This window comes from Hyla sarda, chromosome 8, assembly GCF_029499605.1.
Source record: "Hyla sarda isolate aHylSar1 chromosome 8, aHylSar1.hap1, whole genome shotgun sequence".
NCBI classification, from domain to species: Eukaryota; Metazoa; Chordata; class Amphibia; order Anura; family Hylidae; genus Hyla; species Hyla sarda.
Genome location: NC_079196.1, coordinates 142,121,223 through 142,136,813, shown reverse-complemented (window position 1 = coordinate 142,136,813; position 15,591 = coordinate 142,121,223). Strand labels below are relative to the sequence as shown.

The following is a 15,591-nucleotide window of genomic DNA, read 5'->3' as shown; positions in this document are numbered from 1 at the left end:
AAGTCTACACCTCACACCGGTGCTCAGAGTGTATGGAGGGGGCGGCGGCCTCCAGCTGACTGCAGAGCCCCCTTATCTCCCCTCCCAGAGGATGGACGGAGCTCAGAAGACACAGCAGGGTGAGAGAAAGGACGTAGACAGCTCCGTGCACAGCTCCATCCCCCGCACACAGCTCTATCCCCTCCCCCTCCCCCTGATCTGTCTCCACAGGACCTAATTCAGCACGGGGAGGTTGCTTGTTTGCACAGGGAAAACACAGAGCAGGGGTGAGGGGGAGGACGGAAAACTCATCTCACACCGGCGGTGACTACAGCTCTGATGTCCACTCATGGCGGCTCAGGTGAGGAGGCAGAGAATACAGGCGGCGGCAGGAAGGGTGGTTGTATATGTATGGTGTGAGTGTATGTGTGATGTGTGTATGTAATGTAATGTATGATGGGGGGGGGCAGCGGCAGGTGTATGTATGATGTGTGCATATGTATGGTGTATATCAGTGTTTCCCAACCAGGGTGCCTCCAGCTGTTGCAAAACTACAACTCCCAGCATGCCCTGGGCATGCTGGGAGTTGTAGTTTTGCAACAGCTGGAGGCACCCTGGTTGGGAAACACTGGTGGATATGTATGTGTGTATGATGTGTATGTAGTGTGTGATGTGTATGTGATGTGTATGTAATGTATGATGTGTGTATGATGTCTAAGTGTGATGTGTATGTATGTAATGTATGATGTGGGGGACAGCGGTGGGTGTATGTATGATGTGTGCATATGTATGGTGTGAGTGTATGTGTGTATGTAATGTATGATGTGGGAGGGCAGTGGTGGGGGGTGTGTATGTGATATGGGGGCAGTGGCTGGTGCATGTATGATATGTATATGCATGAATGTTTTGTATAGGAGCGGACTGTCACGTCGGGCATTAGGGCAGTTGTGCCATCTAATTTTATTTATTTTTAGTGGCACCAGCACTAAATTGCACCCCCAGAATCCCGCCCCCTTCATACTCGCACGCCAACCAAGAGCCCCACGGATGCACACAAACACGCCGAAACCAAAACTACAACTCCCAGCATGTTGGACCATAACCTAAACTGTAGAACTATAAAGTGCAACATGCTGGGAGTTGTAGTTTTGGTTCGGGTCAGCTGCAGAGCCATAGGCTGCATCAGGGCATGCTGGGTGTTGTAGTTACTAATTGCAATTCCCAGTATTCCTTGACACATCCTATGGCTCTGCAGCTGACACAAACCAAAACTACAACTCCCAGCATGTTACACAATAACCTTAACTGTACTATACAGTGCAACATGCTGCAACATCCACACAACCATAGGCTGTATCAGGGCATGCTGGGTGTTGTAGTTATCTAGTAACTAAATGCAACTTCCAGCATTTTCTGACACAAAATGCAGCACATAAACTGGAGAAGCAGACCTCCCCCCCCCCCCAGTAACACATAAGTCCCTATTGAGACTGAAAAATAGTGATTAAAATATTTTAAAAAGTGCGTATGTGAATAAGCCCCTTTCCTAATAAAAGTTTCCAATTTTCTTTAAATAAAAATAATGTACAAAAATAAACATAAGTGGTATCGCTGCATGTGGAAATGTCCAGGCTATTAAAATATAATGTTAATTAACCCGTACGGTGAACGGTGTAAATGTAAATAATAGTCCAGAATTGTTCATTTTTGGTCACTTCATATGAGAAATTTTTAAGGTGATCAAAAAGTTACATCTAGATTTTTCTGGGCTTCCCTCAGGTGTAAAAGGAGCTACAGCTCTCCCACCGCTAATAGCCTGGCATACTGCGATCACCTATTAACCCATTAGATCACCGCTGTCAGCAGTGTCTAAAGGATCTTATATCCATCCCTGGTGGTCTAGTGGGGGGGGGGGGGGGGGCGGGGGATCAGACTATTTTGGTTGAAATTATTTCATCTACCAGGACAAGTAGATTGTGTTCCGCTTTAGTCCCTTGGACAAGTAGTTTTTTTTAAAAATTTCCACACCCCTGTAACCTCTTAAAGGTGTACTCTGGAGCAGACTCCTCCTGGTCCGTCCTGCCCGGGCTGCAAAAAAATGAAAATAAACCATCCCTCACCTTCCTGGGTTCAAGCTGAGTGCCAGTACAGCTGAGTGCCAGTTTCTCCGTGAAGGAGTTTGTTTGTTATTATATGAAAACTTAAATAAATAAAAAAAAGGAGTACTCTGGTGCAGACTAGTCCTACTCCGTCCTGCCCAGGCTGCAAAAAAAAAAATTAAAATAAACCATCACTTACCTTCCTGGGTTCCCGGGGAGCGCCACTACAGCTGATCGGTCCTCCGGTCCATCTTCTTCATACTTCCGTGTGAACGAAGCGTCACATGGCGCTCAGCCTATCGCCGGCTGCCACGATGTTCTGCATCGGCCCATAATAGGCTGAGCGCCATGTGACACTTCGTTCACATGGAAGTATGAAGAAGATGGGCCGGAGGACCGATCAGCTGTAGTGGCGCTCCCCGGGAACCCAGGAAGGTGAGTGATGGTTTATTTAAATTTTTTTTTGCAGCCCGGGCAGGACGGAGTAGGACTAGTCTGCACAAGAGTACTCCTTTTTTTTATTTATTTAAGTTTTCATATAATAACAAACTCCTTCACGGAGAAATAAAGGTACATTAATTATTGAACATACAATCAAACAGTCCATCTGATGTATAGCATACAATACGAGTATATATCCATCCATATGAAAGCATCATCACATCAGAGAATCTTAAAGAACCTCACGCCATGAAAACCATTGCTCTATCCGGGGTTTAGATAAGCCCAGTCTTTTAGCTATTAATCCCTCCATTGTGAGATTATGCTTCACCATAGCTTTGACGGCAGAGATCTCCGGTATCTCAGCCGATTTCCAAAGCTTCGCGATGGAGGACCTAACCACGGTAAGAACCTGAAATATCAAGGTTCTCTCCCCTAAGGGGAGGAGTGCTAAATTCAGGGATAGCAAGGCAACCTCTGGTCCCCAGTTAAGGGGGGCATCTATCGCGGTGTCCAAAAGACACCTAATCTCATGCCATAGGGGTATAATATTTTCGGGCAGGACCACCAGACAAGTAGAAGGGACCCTCCATGGGCCCCCACAGCGCTAACAAGCAGAGGAGACATTAGGATAAATTCTTCAGAGCCTAACAGGAGTATAATACCACCTATATAACAATTTGTGGGATGTCTCAAAATGATTGGCACATCTAGAAAATCTCTAAGGAAGGTGAAATGCAAACTCCCATTGTTCGGGGGGTAAATGTACATGCGAGGTCCTCCTCCCAACGAGCCTGAAAATTGTATAGCTCATGTGAGTCTAGTTTCAGAATATGATCGTAACCAACCGTAATGCCCTTCCTGAAGGTCACTCCGTTAAAAAAGTGAGATTCAAACTGTGTCTTGGGCACAGCGTCAGGCCAACGAAGGGACACCAAGAAGTGGCGCAATCTCCTGTATGGGGCCCCTGCAGCCCGTGGGAAGGGGGCGTGTTGATCACCGCACGAAGCGGCGGCTGAAACACCCCCTCAATACAACTCTATGGCAGAGCCAGAGCGCTGCCTTCGGCAATCTTCGGCTCTGCTATAGCGATGTATTGAGGGGGCGTGTCGGCCGCCGCTTTGTGCGGTGGTTGACAGGCGATATCTGGCCAGCGAGCCGGGGCCCCGTACAGGAGCTCGCTGGGGCCCCAGTGGTCGGACCCCCCCCCCCCCCTCCGCAATCTGATCTGAGTTTTCATCACTGGACTACCCCTTTAAAAGGAGGTTAAAAACAGCATGCGAGCCTTAAGCTACCCATCTACAATAGTTTGGAGGAATGTATATCTCCTGCATAATGCATAAGTCCTGATCAATTTAATTTAGTTATTTTTAGATGGAAGCAGTTTAAAACGTCTATGAAAGAGGTTTTTGCATCTTGCAAAGTTATTCCCTATCCAAAAGGACCCAAGTCTCCTGTTGCAATACTCTGGCAATTGTCAGAGAATCTCTGCCTCCATTCTAATAGAAGACTCAGGCCTCAAGATCGTAAGGGGCGCTCATCAAGAGCTCAGACCTCCCCGCCATCAGATGGGGGATAACCCTGCAAGAACTGGAAAACCCCTTTAAGGAGTCCCATTCAAGACAATCTGTCCAGGAATACAGAAACATGGCTGTTTTATTTGACAAAAAAAAAAAAAAAAGACTACATCTGTTAATTGGTTAGCTGCACCTGGCGTTGAAGTGAAGTAAATAGAGCTGGGCTGCAATGCCACAACCCATGGACAGGTGTGATACTGCTTGAGGAAAAAGGTATTTCTATTGGTTTAAGCGGATTTCTTTAAAAACAACATCATACCTGTCCACAAGTTGTGTGCTATCGCAGCTCAGTACCCTTACAATGAAGAAGCAATACCACACACAACCTCAGGACCAGTGAAGTGTCGCTTTTTGGAAAATATCTCTATCCTTCTATTTTCGATAACCCCTTTAAGTCTAAGTTATGTTAACAGTGTGTGTTAAATATTCACTGATTACTGATTCATTGTAAGAATAACTAATAATTAGAATAATTCTGTTCCCTATTGCAGGTGTTATAAATTTTATGAAGTATAAAAATGCTGCAAACTATATTAAGACCAATTCAATGGAACATTTATTTATATTAAAAAAACAACAAAAAAAAACCCAGAATAAATAGATCCAGATACTCTTTTGCCTAAAGATCATGTATTAATAGCCCTGAAGTCCATTGTAAACTTTTTGCACTGGCCCATGTTTCAAGAGCTGTTTCACACCTAGAACACAAAAAAGAAACAACATTAATGAACCTGGGTTATGTTACTCTTGCTTCATTAAATGGGCACTATCATTTGGAAGAACTTTTGACATGTCCTAGCGACAGGTCAAAAGTTTTGATCAGTGTTAAAACCTCCGCTGAAGAACGAGACCGGAAAAGTCTAAGTGTGTTCTCTCTTGGCTCTGTGTCAACGTGATCAAGACACACTCTCTATGCAAGTCTATAGAGCATGTCTCGATCATGTGACAGAGCAGGGAGAGGAGAGGAGTATGCAGAAGCACATACTTCTTCCTGCTCGTTTTCCTGACTGGCCACTGCCGATCAAAACTTTTATCATGTCAAAAGATTTTTAAGTGACAGGTACACTTTAAATCAAGATCATAACAGGATTCACACAGTAATAGAGTTTAACCAGATTAACCATATCCTAAATAAAAAATGGTTATAAATGGTACTTCTTCTGATTGGGTGACTGATACTAGTGGGGTACCACAGGGGTCCGTCTTGGGTCCTGTTCTGTTTAATATATTCAGTAATGACCTTGTAAAGGGGTTGAATAGTAAAGTAGCAATATTTGCAGATGATACTAAACTCCGTTAAGCGGTAAACCCTATAGAGGACAGTGCACTATTACAAATGGATCTGGATAAGTTGAAGGTTTGGGAAGTGGCAGAGGAGGTTCAACACTGATAAATGTAAGGTAATGCACATGGGGAGGAAAATCCGGGCTGGGATTATGTATTAAATGGGAGCACACTTGGGACGACTGATGTAGAAAAGGACTTAGGGGTCTTAGTTAACAGTAAATTTAGCTGTAGTGACCAGCGTCAGGCAGTTGCTGCCAAGGCAAATAAAATCATGGGGTGCATCAATAGGGGCATAGATGCCCACGACAAGGAAATAATTCTACCGCTGTACAAATTACTAGTCAGACCACACAGAGAATACTGTGTACAGTACTGGGCCAGTGTGCAAGATAGATACAGTGGAGCTGGAGAGAGTTCAAAGATGGGCAACCAGGGTAATACAGGGAATGGGAGGACTACAGTACCCAGAAAGATCATCAGAATTAGGGTTATTTAGTTTAGAAAAAAGGCGGCTTAGGGGCGACCTAATAACTATGAAAAAATATATCAGGGGACTGTACAGAGATCTCTCCCAGAGATCCATCCCTTATACCCAGGACTGTATCTATAACACGGGGGCATCCTCTACGTCTAGAGGAAAGAAGGTTTCTACACCAGCACAGATGGGGGTTCTTTACTGTAAGAGCAGTGAGACTGTGGAACTCTCTGCCAGAGGAGGTGGTCATGGGGAACTCTGTAAAAAAAAGAGTTCAGAAGGGGTCTGGATGCATTTTTGGAGAGTAATAACATTGCTGGTTATGTATACTAGATTTATAGGGATGGAACATTGATCCAGGGATTTATTCTGACTGCCATATTTGATTCAGGAAGGAATTTTTACCTCTAGTATGATTTTTTTTTTTTGCCTTCCTCTGGATCAACTCAGTAGGGACTCATTAGGGTTATAGTTTGAACTTGATGGGTTCTGGTCTTTTTTCAACCTTATGAACTATGATACTAACTCGTAAATGCCATCAAATAATGTAATAAATAGCTAAAACAGGTATGCACAAAACCCTTTACATTATTCTTTAATAATAGCCTTTATAACTATACTGCACTAAATAAGGGAAAAAATTTACTGGAGTGTTTCTGTAAAGTACATAAGCAAGCTTTGTATTTCACCCCCTCCCACCACTGTACATTTGCATACGTCCCAGTTGCCTACATGTTAACGCAACTGGACATATGCATTGATTCTAGCGATCTCCTGCTCAGTGCGTAAATCAAAGCCGGGAGCCCGCCGAAGCCGCTAAGACTAGTGCGATCCCATTAATATTAACTTCACAGATCTGATCACGGCATCTATGGGATTGACTATGGCAGGGTTGCGATGGTTGCCATGGCAGCAAGAGGCCAGCTGATGGCCTCCTGTCTGCCTAGTAATGCAGTCTGTGAGGTCCAGCCATAGGCTGGATCGCACAGGCTAAATGTCAGTGTGATACTCACAGTTCTACTGTGCTGCAGTACAGATGTACTACCGCATAGTATAGAACAGGGGTCCTCAAACTTTTTAAACAGGGGGCCAGTTCACTCTCCCTCAGACCGTTAGAGGGCCGAACTATAGTAAAAATTAGGTTGGCAGTATAGTTCCCCCCACATTAGGATGGCAGTATAGTTCCCCCCACATTAGGTTGGCAGTATATTTCCCCCCACATTAGGTTGTAGTTCCCCCACATTAGGTTGGCAGTATAGTTCCCCCCAACATTAGGTTGGCAGTATAGTTCACCCACATTAGGTGCAGTTTAGTTCCCCCACATTAGGTCCAGTATAGTTCCCCCACAGACATACAGCCTCCAGCGATACAGTGTATGGCTGGAGGCTGTATGTCTGTGTACTGCCCCACTTCAGTGCTCCATCCACCACTCCTCCAGTCCGGCCATAGCAGTAAGTCCTGGGACCGGATGAGTGGTGGTAACAGAACCGAAGCTGACGCGCCGCTGTTAACACCAAGCTGGCCAGCGCACGTCCTGCTCGCTGCTCCGCGCTCCATTGCTATGAGCACATGCACGGGACATCAGTGACATCCCTGCATGCGCTACCTCCCAGCGGCCCCTGTGTTTTTAAAGTAAACGTGGGGCCGCAGAAAGGTAACCGGGGCATCACTGTGTCCCGAAAACATCTTTCGGGACACAGGGATGTCCTTAGGCAGCTGGGGGAGGTGGGCTGGATAAATGTCCTCGGCGGGCCGCATGCCGCAATGAGGACCCCTGGTATGGAAGAAAAAAAAAATATGTATAAAAATGTTTTTAAATATTAAGAAAGTGTAAAAAAAAAAAAATATGCCAATTTCCCAATAAAACCTTGTATTATCACTTAAAAAAAAAGCCCAAACCTTTACATACTATAAGCCGCACATCCCCTCCATATAGCTCTATGGGAGAGCCCGAAGATAGCCGAACGGCTTTCCCATAGAGAAGTGACCCCCCCGCGATCTAAAAAAACTTATCCCTTATTATTATCTCCTTTAAAAAGGTAAAAACAGGCTGTGTTCTTAAGTGGTTTAAAGTATTAGGATTGAGTTCTTTTTGAAGATGCCAAGGAATTAAAAGTTATTCTTGACAAAAGCATCAACTAAAATGTAAACATGTAAACCTGTTGTTGGAAAGGGGCAAACATCAGGAATCTGTTACAGAGTTTCACATTTGACATTACTATTTAGCATTTTACACCTTCCATTATTTTAAAAGACAGATGCGTACCATTTTTTTGTTCCTCTGTTAGCTGCTCCTTCGGAAATTCCACATCAAAAGTAATCACCAATGATCCTTTGATGTTATTATTGTCAAAATTTGGAAGGCCTTCTCCCTTTTTCCAAAGCTTTGCTCCTGGTTTTGTTATTTTATCTCTCATGATATGAACCTATAAATTTATAAAAAATAAACAATGTTTTTTGTGTTCTTGTAGCTACAATATGAAGCAGCATATACTCTTGAAACACTCAATGATTCTAACATGTTCATTGGTTAATACTTGTCTCCATACTAACTATGCTTGCATGCTAACTCTCTGTACATCTATGGTAGACTGTCACTGGATTTTAAATGAAAATAAAAGATATGTAATAACTTACATAAAGAAACGAGTGTGCTTGTCTGCTAAACATTTATGTACCTGTTAGAACTACAAGCTCTGGCAAAAACTGTATAATCCCACACAGGATTTTTATCCAGCTGTTTTACTTCACAGCAAATACACAATTGGATGACTCCAAACTATGGGGGAGATTTATCACAACCTGTCCAGAGGAAAAGTTAACCAGTTGTGAACAGCAATCAGATTTCTTAAAAAGGCCTCTGAAAAATAAAAAGCAGCAATTGGTCGCTATGGGCAACTGGTTAATTTTTTATCTGCACTGGTTTAAAAAAAATCTTCCCCTACATTTATAGGATATCTGCATCTAAAAATGTACTTGGGAGAGCTAAGAGGGTTTAGGGAACCTGACTTTAATAGCTGGTTCAATTTGCCCTAGTGAAACAAACATCAAGCAAATAAAAAGTAGATTTAAAGTTATCAATCCACAGGATATGTGGGACACCCAGTGATCATGAGAATAGGGATAACTTGTCCCCAAGTGAAAGCAGCAGTACACATGCTAGCCCATTAACTTGCTATGGGACTTTAAGGGGTACTTCACCCCTAGACATCTTATCCCCTATCCAAAGGATAGGGGATAAGATGTCTGATCATGGGGTCCCCCCGCTGGGAACCCCAGCGATATCTCCTGCAGCACCCAGTGTCATCTGCTGCACGGAGCGAAGTTCGACCCGTGCCTGATGACGCGCGAAACAGGGGCCGGAGTATCGTGACGTCACGCCCCACCCCCTCAATACAAGTCTATGGGAGGGGGCTTGAAAGCCGCGCCCCCCTCCCATACACTTGCATTGAGGGGGTGGGGCGTGACACCACAAGGGGGCAGGGTCGTGACAACACAATACTCCCCTGTATCGCCCCTCATCAGACATGGAGCGAACTCCGCTTCGTGCAATAGATGACCCGGGGTTCTGCAGGAGAGATCGAAAAAATGAAAATAAAATTTAAATTATCCATAAACAATCGACTGCTGATGTAGCCAGTGGGGCTTACCTCTCTCTCTCTCTCTCTCTCTATGGTCCATGGCTCTGGCTGGAGCAGGCTCTATCAATCAAGCACAGAGCACATAGAATCAATGCAGTTCCATTGAACTGCATTGATCTATATGAGGAATCTAATGATTCCTCCTAAATGTCCCCTATGCATCTCATCATATCCCAGAAAAAATCATATCCAAGTAAAAAGCGATCGAAAACTCCAATCAATACCACAAAAGATCATGGAGCAAAAAATGAGCCCTCATACAGCCTGGTAAACATAAGAAAAAACTGAACGGCATAAAGGACCTCCCCAAAAATCATCAATCTTCAATATCGTTTTGGTATCCACTGATGCTTTCCTCAGGTCCTTTTACAGTTCTAAAGGAATAGATACAGTGGTCCCTCAACATACGATGGTAATTTGTTCCAAACGACCCATCGTTTGTCGAATCCATTGTATGTTGAGGGATTCGTGCAATGTAAATGTGAGCTCCAGGCCGTGTCCTCACCGCTCCCGATGCTGTCCCAGGGGCTCCCGATGCTGTCCCGCTGCTCCGGCGTCTTCTTCCGGATCCTTTGGCTTCTTCTGCATCTTCTCCGGTGTCCGAGCCTCGCTTTCTGGTGACATTACGTTGGTGCGCTGGGACAGCGTGCGCAGCGACGTAATAACGCCAGAAAGCGAAGCCCGGAGAAGATGCAGAAGACGCCGGAGGATCGCAAAGTGGAACCGGAGCAGCGGGGATAGGTAAGTGAACCTGTCCGGGATGCTTAAACTGCTATCCGACAGCAGCTTAAGCATTTTGCGCTGTCTGATAGCAGTTAATACGATGGTTCCCGACATATAAAAGCATTGTATGCCGATGCTGACATCGACATGCGATGGGCTCTGAGAGGCCATCGTATGTCGATTTGATCATATGTCGGGGCCATCGCATGTCGGGGGGGTTACTGTACATATAAACGGTGTTTTTTTATAATATATTTATATATATATATATATATATATATATATATATATATATATATATATATATATATATATTTATATTTGTAAGATAAAAGGTCAGTTTAAAAAGTAAACAAATCCGCTGCTAGAATTGCAGGGTGCTGGGTAGGCGGTAATGCGTATGTGTCGCTTTAAAAAGACATGGTGGTGCCAGAATAAATGGCATGATAGCGCCGGAAACAAAAGGTATGCTGTGAGTTATCAGACAGGATGCTAGAGAATTCTAAAATATATATACACAAATGTGTATGATGGGTGGTATGCCGTATTGTACGGAGCATGAGCAGAGTCTGTATGAAGGGAGGCATGGCAAAAATATAAACCTTGCCTCATATGTGCACGGAGACATAGATACACAGACATACAAAGACACAAAAAAAACACTTACTAGCATTAGGTGAAACACTTTGCAATATTGTAAACTCATAAAAGTTGCTGCTTTGTAAAAACAATGATATTTGTGCACGGAGACATAGGAAACCGCTTTCTGGCGTTAGGTAGAACATTTTGCAAGTTATTATATAAAAGTAGCTGTTTGTAAAAGTTACTGCTTGTAGATACCATATTACATTTAAGTAGTCATCCTTTGGATGTGTTGACTTACCCCAGATGAAGTACTTGCTATGCGCTGGGTTGCCGTGGAGAGGATATACAGGGGTTAAGTCTGCGTGTGGGTGGCGGGGGTAAGAAAAATGGGTTTGGGGGTAAAGCAAATACCTGGAGAGGAGTCCTGTTGTGCATCTGTTCTGCCTCGGCCCGTGGCAGCATGCCTAGAGCGCACGCTTTAAGGCAGAGGAGCCGCCGGCATGTCACTTCCAGCGTGGGTTGCCATGGATACCAGAGATGCTGTGGGGATATGCGCATGGGTTATGCGCAGCCCGGCATGTGTATGCGCCGGCAGTATACTTTGTATGGAAGCATATGTGCCCAGAGACTGGGCTGATGGGGACATGTGAATAGTGGAAATTAGATGAATAAAACTATTTGTAAAACTAGTTGTTTGTTATCTGTGGTGTGTTTCAGCTATGTAGAGAGGCTGTAGTGGGTTTTCTGTTTTAGTATGCTGCAGGCACTGGGCTGATTTAGGCAAAGGCAGGAGGAAAGGTGGATATGGATGGATAATTATGGATATTATAGGGGGTTGGTATTGGAGGGGTAGATGGATGGGGGGGGGGAATGAGGTTTGGGTCATGTATAGTAATGTTGGGGTGTATTTATGGATTAGTATCTGGGTATGATGTTATGGATCATTGTGAGGGTGTGTATTTATGGATATTGGGAAAATGAATTTTATGGAGGGGGTGTGGTTGGTGGTACAAGGAAATTGTAAATTGTCTTTTGTTGAGGGGTATGGATGGATGGGATGTATAGGGGTGTGGATGGATGGGATATGGATTGCTGGTGGGGGCGGGGAGGGTTTTGGGGGGTATGACTTATAGTGGGTGCAGAGGATGGTTATTGGTAAGTGGGTATTAGATAGGAGACTTGTGTGGATGGATACAGGGTGGGGGTGGGAGACCCATTCGGCGGGGGTGCAACATGAGGGGCACTGGAGTCATGTGGGTACGTATATCGGATTATTGAGGCCGTTTTGGATTGGTGATTGGGAAGGATCTGAGAATTTGTGGATCAAAAAAGGGGGTTGGGTGAATTGTTGGGGTTTACAAGGGTGGGACTGGTGGCGGGTATTTACAGTTCAATACATTCATTAAGTCCATTGGGTTGGAGACCGTGCATCTTGAATATCCAGTAGGTCTCTCTTCTGTTCAGGGTTGCTGTTCTGTTCTGCCGAAATCTGGTTGATGGGTATGATTTTGATCTGTGAAAAGTCTCTGTCGTGCTTGTTGGCTAGGCGACGGGAGACACTGTGCTTTTGATGGTACAGTTGTGGCGGTGACCGTTGAACCGTTTGCGCAGGGGTTGGGTGGTTCTTCCAACACATTGGAGTCCACATTTACATTCTATTAGGTATACCACATGCGTGGAGCTGCAGTTGAGAGGAGTCTTGATTGTATAAGAATTAGAGGCGATTCTTTAGGTGAATGTATCTGTGTTGTGGCCTATGCTATTACATCATAAACATCCCCCTCTGGCCGCATTTGAAAGAGCCCATGGCAAGTGGGGTAAGTGTGGATTGTCTGGGGTTACTCTTCGTTTTTTTTCTTCTTCAGACGACTGGGGGCCAGTATATTCCTTAAGGTTTTTTTTTGATCTTCTGAAAGTGAATCCTGGCTTGGTGGGGATTATTTTCTTGACAGGATCTTGTTTAAGTATATGCCAGTGTTTCTGAAAAATATTCTTGATCTGATTGTGTGATTGGTTGTAAGTGGTGATAAAGTTGGCAGAATATTTCAGAGTTTTCTGTTAGGGCATTGTTGGATGTGGAAGGTGTTTCAGCTTCCATGGCTGGGTTGTTGAAGGGTAGAAGAGTTTCTTGGTTGGTGGCCAAATTGCGGAGGTATGCATCTCTCAAAAGAGGTGTTGGATAATGTTTTTGTTTAAAACGTTTTTTGGAGGGTTTGGATTGGGTCTTGTAGTGTTTTGTGTCTGTACAATTCTTCCTGATCCTTCTATATTGGCTAAAAGGTATGTTTTTGAGCCATTTGCTATAGTGAGCACTTTTAAAATCCAGAAAGCTGTTGGTATCAACGTCTTTGAAATGGGTGCATGTTGTGATTTTGGATTCTTGATGGCTTACTTGAAGGTCTAGAAAAACGATGCGTTCTGAGCTGATGTTGGGTGAAAATTCAAGACCACACTGGCTATTGAGATGTTTGATAAACTGTTCGGTCGAGTTGGTTCCTCCATTCCAGATAATGAACAGGTCATCTATGTAGCGTTTGTAATAGATGATGATGTGAGGGTTGAATTTGGTTGAACCGTCTCTGGGCACATATGCTTCCATACAAAAGTATACCGCCGACGCATACACATGCCGGGCTGCGCATAATCCATGCGCATATCCCCACAGAGTCTCTGGAATCCGTGGCAACCAGCGCCGGAAGTGACGAGCCGACGGCTCCTCTGCCTTAAAGTGCGCGCTCCCGGCGTGCTGCCACCAACCGAGACGGCACAGATACACAACTGGACTCTTCTCCAAGTAGACCCCAACTTTTCCTTTTCATAAGGGGTAAAAGGAGAAAAAGCCCCCCAAAATTTGTAGTGCAATTTCTCCAGAGTACGGAAATACCCCATATGTGGCCCTAAACTGTTTCCTTGAAAAACGACAGGGCTCCGAAATGAGAGAGCACCATGCGCATTTGAGGACTAAGTTAGGGATTGCATAGGGGTGGACATAGGGGTATTCTATGCCAGTGATTCCCAAACAGGGTGCCTCCAGCTGTTGCTAAACTCCCAGCATGCCTGGACAGTCAGTGTCTGCAACAGCTGGAGGCTCCGTTTTGGAAACACTGCCGTACGATATGTTTTTCATTTTTATTGGGGGGGGGGGGGGAAGGCAGTGTAAGGGGTGTATATGTAGTGTTTTACCCTTTATTATGTGTTAGTGTAGTGTAGTGTAGTGTTTTTAGGGTACATGCACACGGGCGGAGGTTTACAGTGAGTTTCCTGCTAGGAGTTTGCGCTGCGGAGAAAAACTTTCCGCAGCTCATACTTGAAGCAGGAAACTTACTGTAAACTCACCTGTGTGAATGTACCCTGTACATTCACATGGGAGGCAAACCTCCAGCTGTTTCAAAACTACAACTCCCAGCATGTACTGACAGACCGTGCATGCTGGGAGTTTTACTTTTGCAACAGCTGGAGGCACACTGGTTGGAAAACCTTCAGTTCAGTTCAGTTCTGTTACCTAACTCAGTATTTTATAACCAGTGTGCCTCCAGCTGTTGCAAAACTACAACTAACCAGCATGTACTAATTGCCGAAGGGCATGCTGGGAGATGTAGTTATGCAACAGCTGGAGGTACGCAACTACAACTCCCAGCATGCCGAGACAGCTGTTTGCCATTTGGGCATGCTGGGATTTGCAGTTTTGCAACATCTGGAGGGTTACAGTTTAGAGATCACTGCAAAGTGATCTCCAAACTGTAGCCCTCCAGCTGTTGCAAAACTACAAATCCCAGCATGCCCAAACAGCAAACAGCTGTCTCAGCATGCTGGGAGTTGTAGCTTTGCAACATCTGGAGGGCTCAGACTGCAGCCCTCCAGATGTTGCTTGGCAACTGACCGGCTTCTGTAGGATCCAGCTGCACAACATCGCCGCCCACCGATCACAGCCCACTGCTGCCGGATGGGTAAGTGGACTTAGGCGCTGGTCCTCTGTCGGTTTCCCCGTTCTGCCCTGCCTATTGTGGGTGGGCAGAACAGGGAAACCCAAAGTTAACCCCCCCGCCCTGATCTGCTATTGGACATTGCTTCTAGACGATCAATAACAGGGATAGGAGGGGACCCCTGCCACCTCACTCCTATCCCTTCAGGGGGATCATGGGTGTCTTGGACAACCCCAATCCCCCTTATTTTCCCGGTCACCATAGACCCATATGACCCAGAATTCACCGGTGATTTGTGGCGATCGCCGCCATGGTGGGGGGGGGGGGGGGTCTAATGAACCCTCTGGGCATTTGCGCATGGTGACTGTTGATCGATATTTGCAGTCATCCCAGCTCGGTCTCCACCCGGCAGGGACCGAAATTTCCACGGACGTACACGTACGTCCTTTGTCCTTAACTACCAGGGAGCTTAGGGGTACGCGTATGTCCTTGGTCCTTAATGGGTTAAATAGAAGTAATTCACAAATCTGTAACTTTCCTGCACCAATTGATATGAAAACTTTTTCCCCCATCAGAATTCCCCTTTTAATAGGCACTGTCTGAAACAAAAACCTTTTGTATGTTAAGCATCATGGCAAACAGTTTTTCTAATATAATTCTTTAAAAAAAAAAAAATCTAATTTTTTAAAGAAAACGGTTTTTAAAAAAATCACTAAAACTAGGGGTCCCCATACCTCCTGGGACACTGAAAAGTCCCACAGCAGCATCAGTTTGTCCCTGGGTCATGGACCAGTAAGTCAGAGCAGAGTGAGGGAAAGATATGAGTCATGCACAGTGCAGGCAAGAAAGGGACTTGCCCCA

At 44.9% G+C, this 15,591-nt stretch overlaps 1 protein-coding gene across 1 annotated transcript in view; it reads right to left on the bottom strand.

The window, feature by feature from the left end:
• Nucleotides 1-4,706: 4,706 nt before the first annotated feature.
• The window catches only part of DNAJB11 (DnaJ heat shock protein family (Hsp40) member B11), a 60,247-nt gene continuing 49,362 nt past the window's right edge, over nt 4,707-15,591 (bottom strand). Inside the window, exons 9-10 of the mRNA XM_056533482.1 lie at nt 8,125-8,284; nt 4,707-4,794 (exon numbers count right to left, since the gene is read on the bottom strand). Of these exons, the coding sequence (XP_056389457.1) occupies nt 4,730-4,794; nt 8,125-8,284 (225 nt within the window). The 3' untranslated portion in view covers nt 4,707-4,729. The remainder of the gene's footprint in view (nt 4,795-8,124; nt 8,285-15,591) is intronic.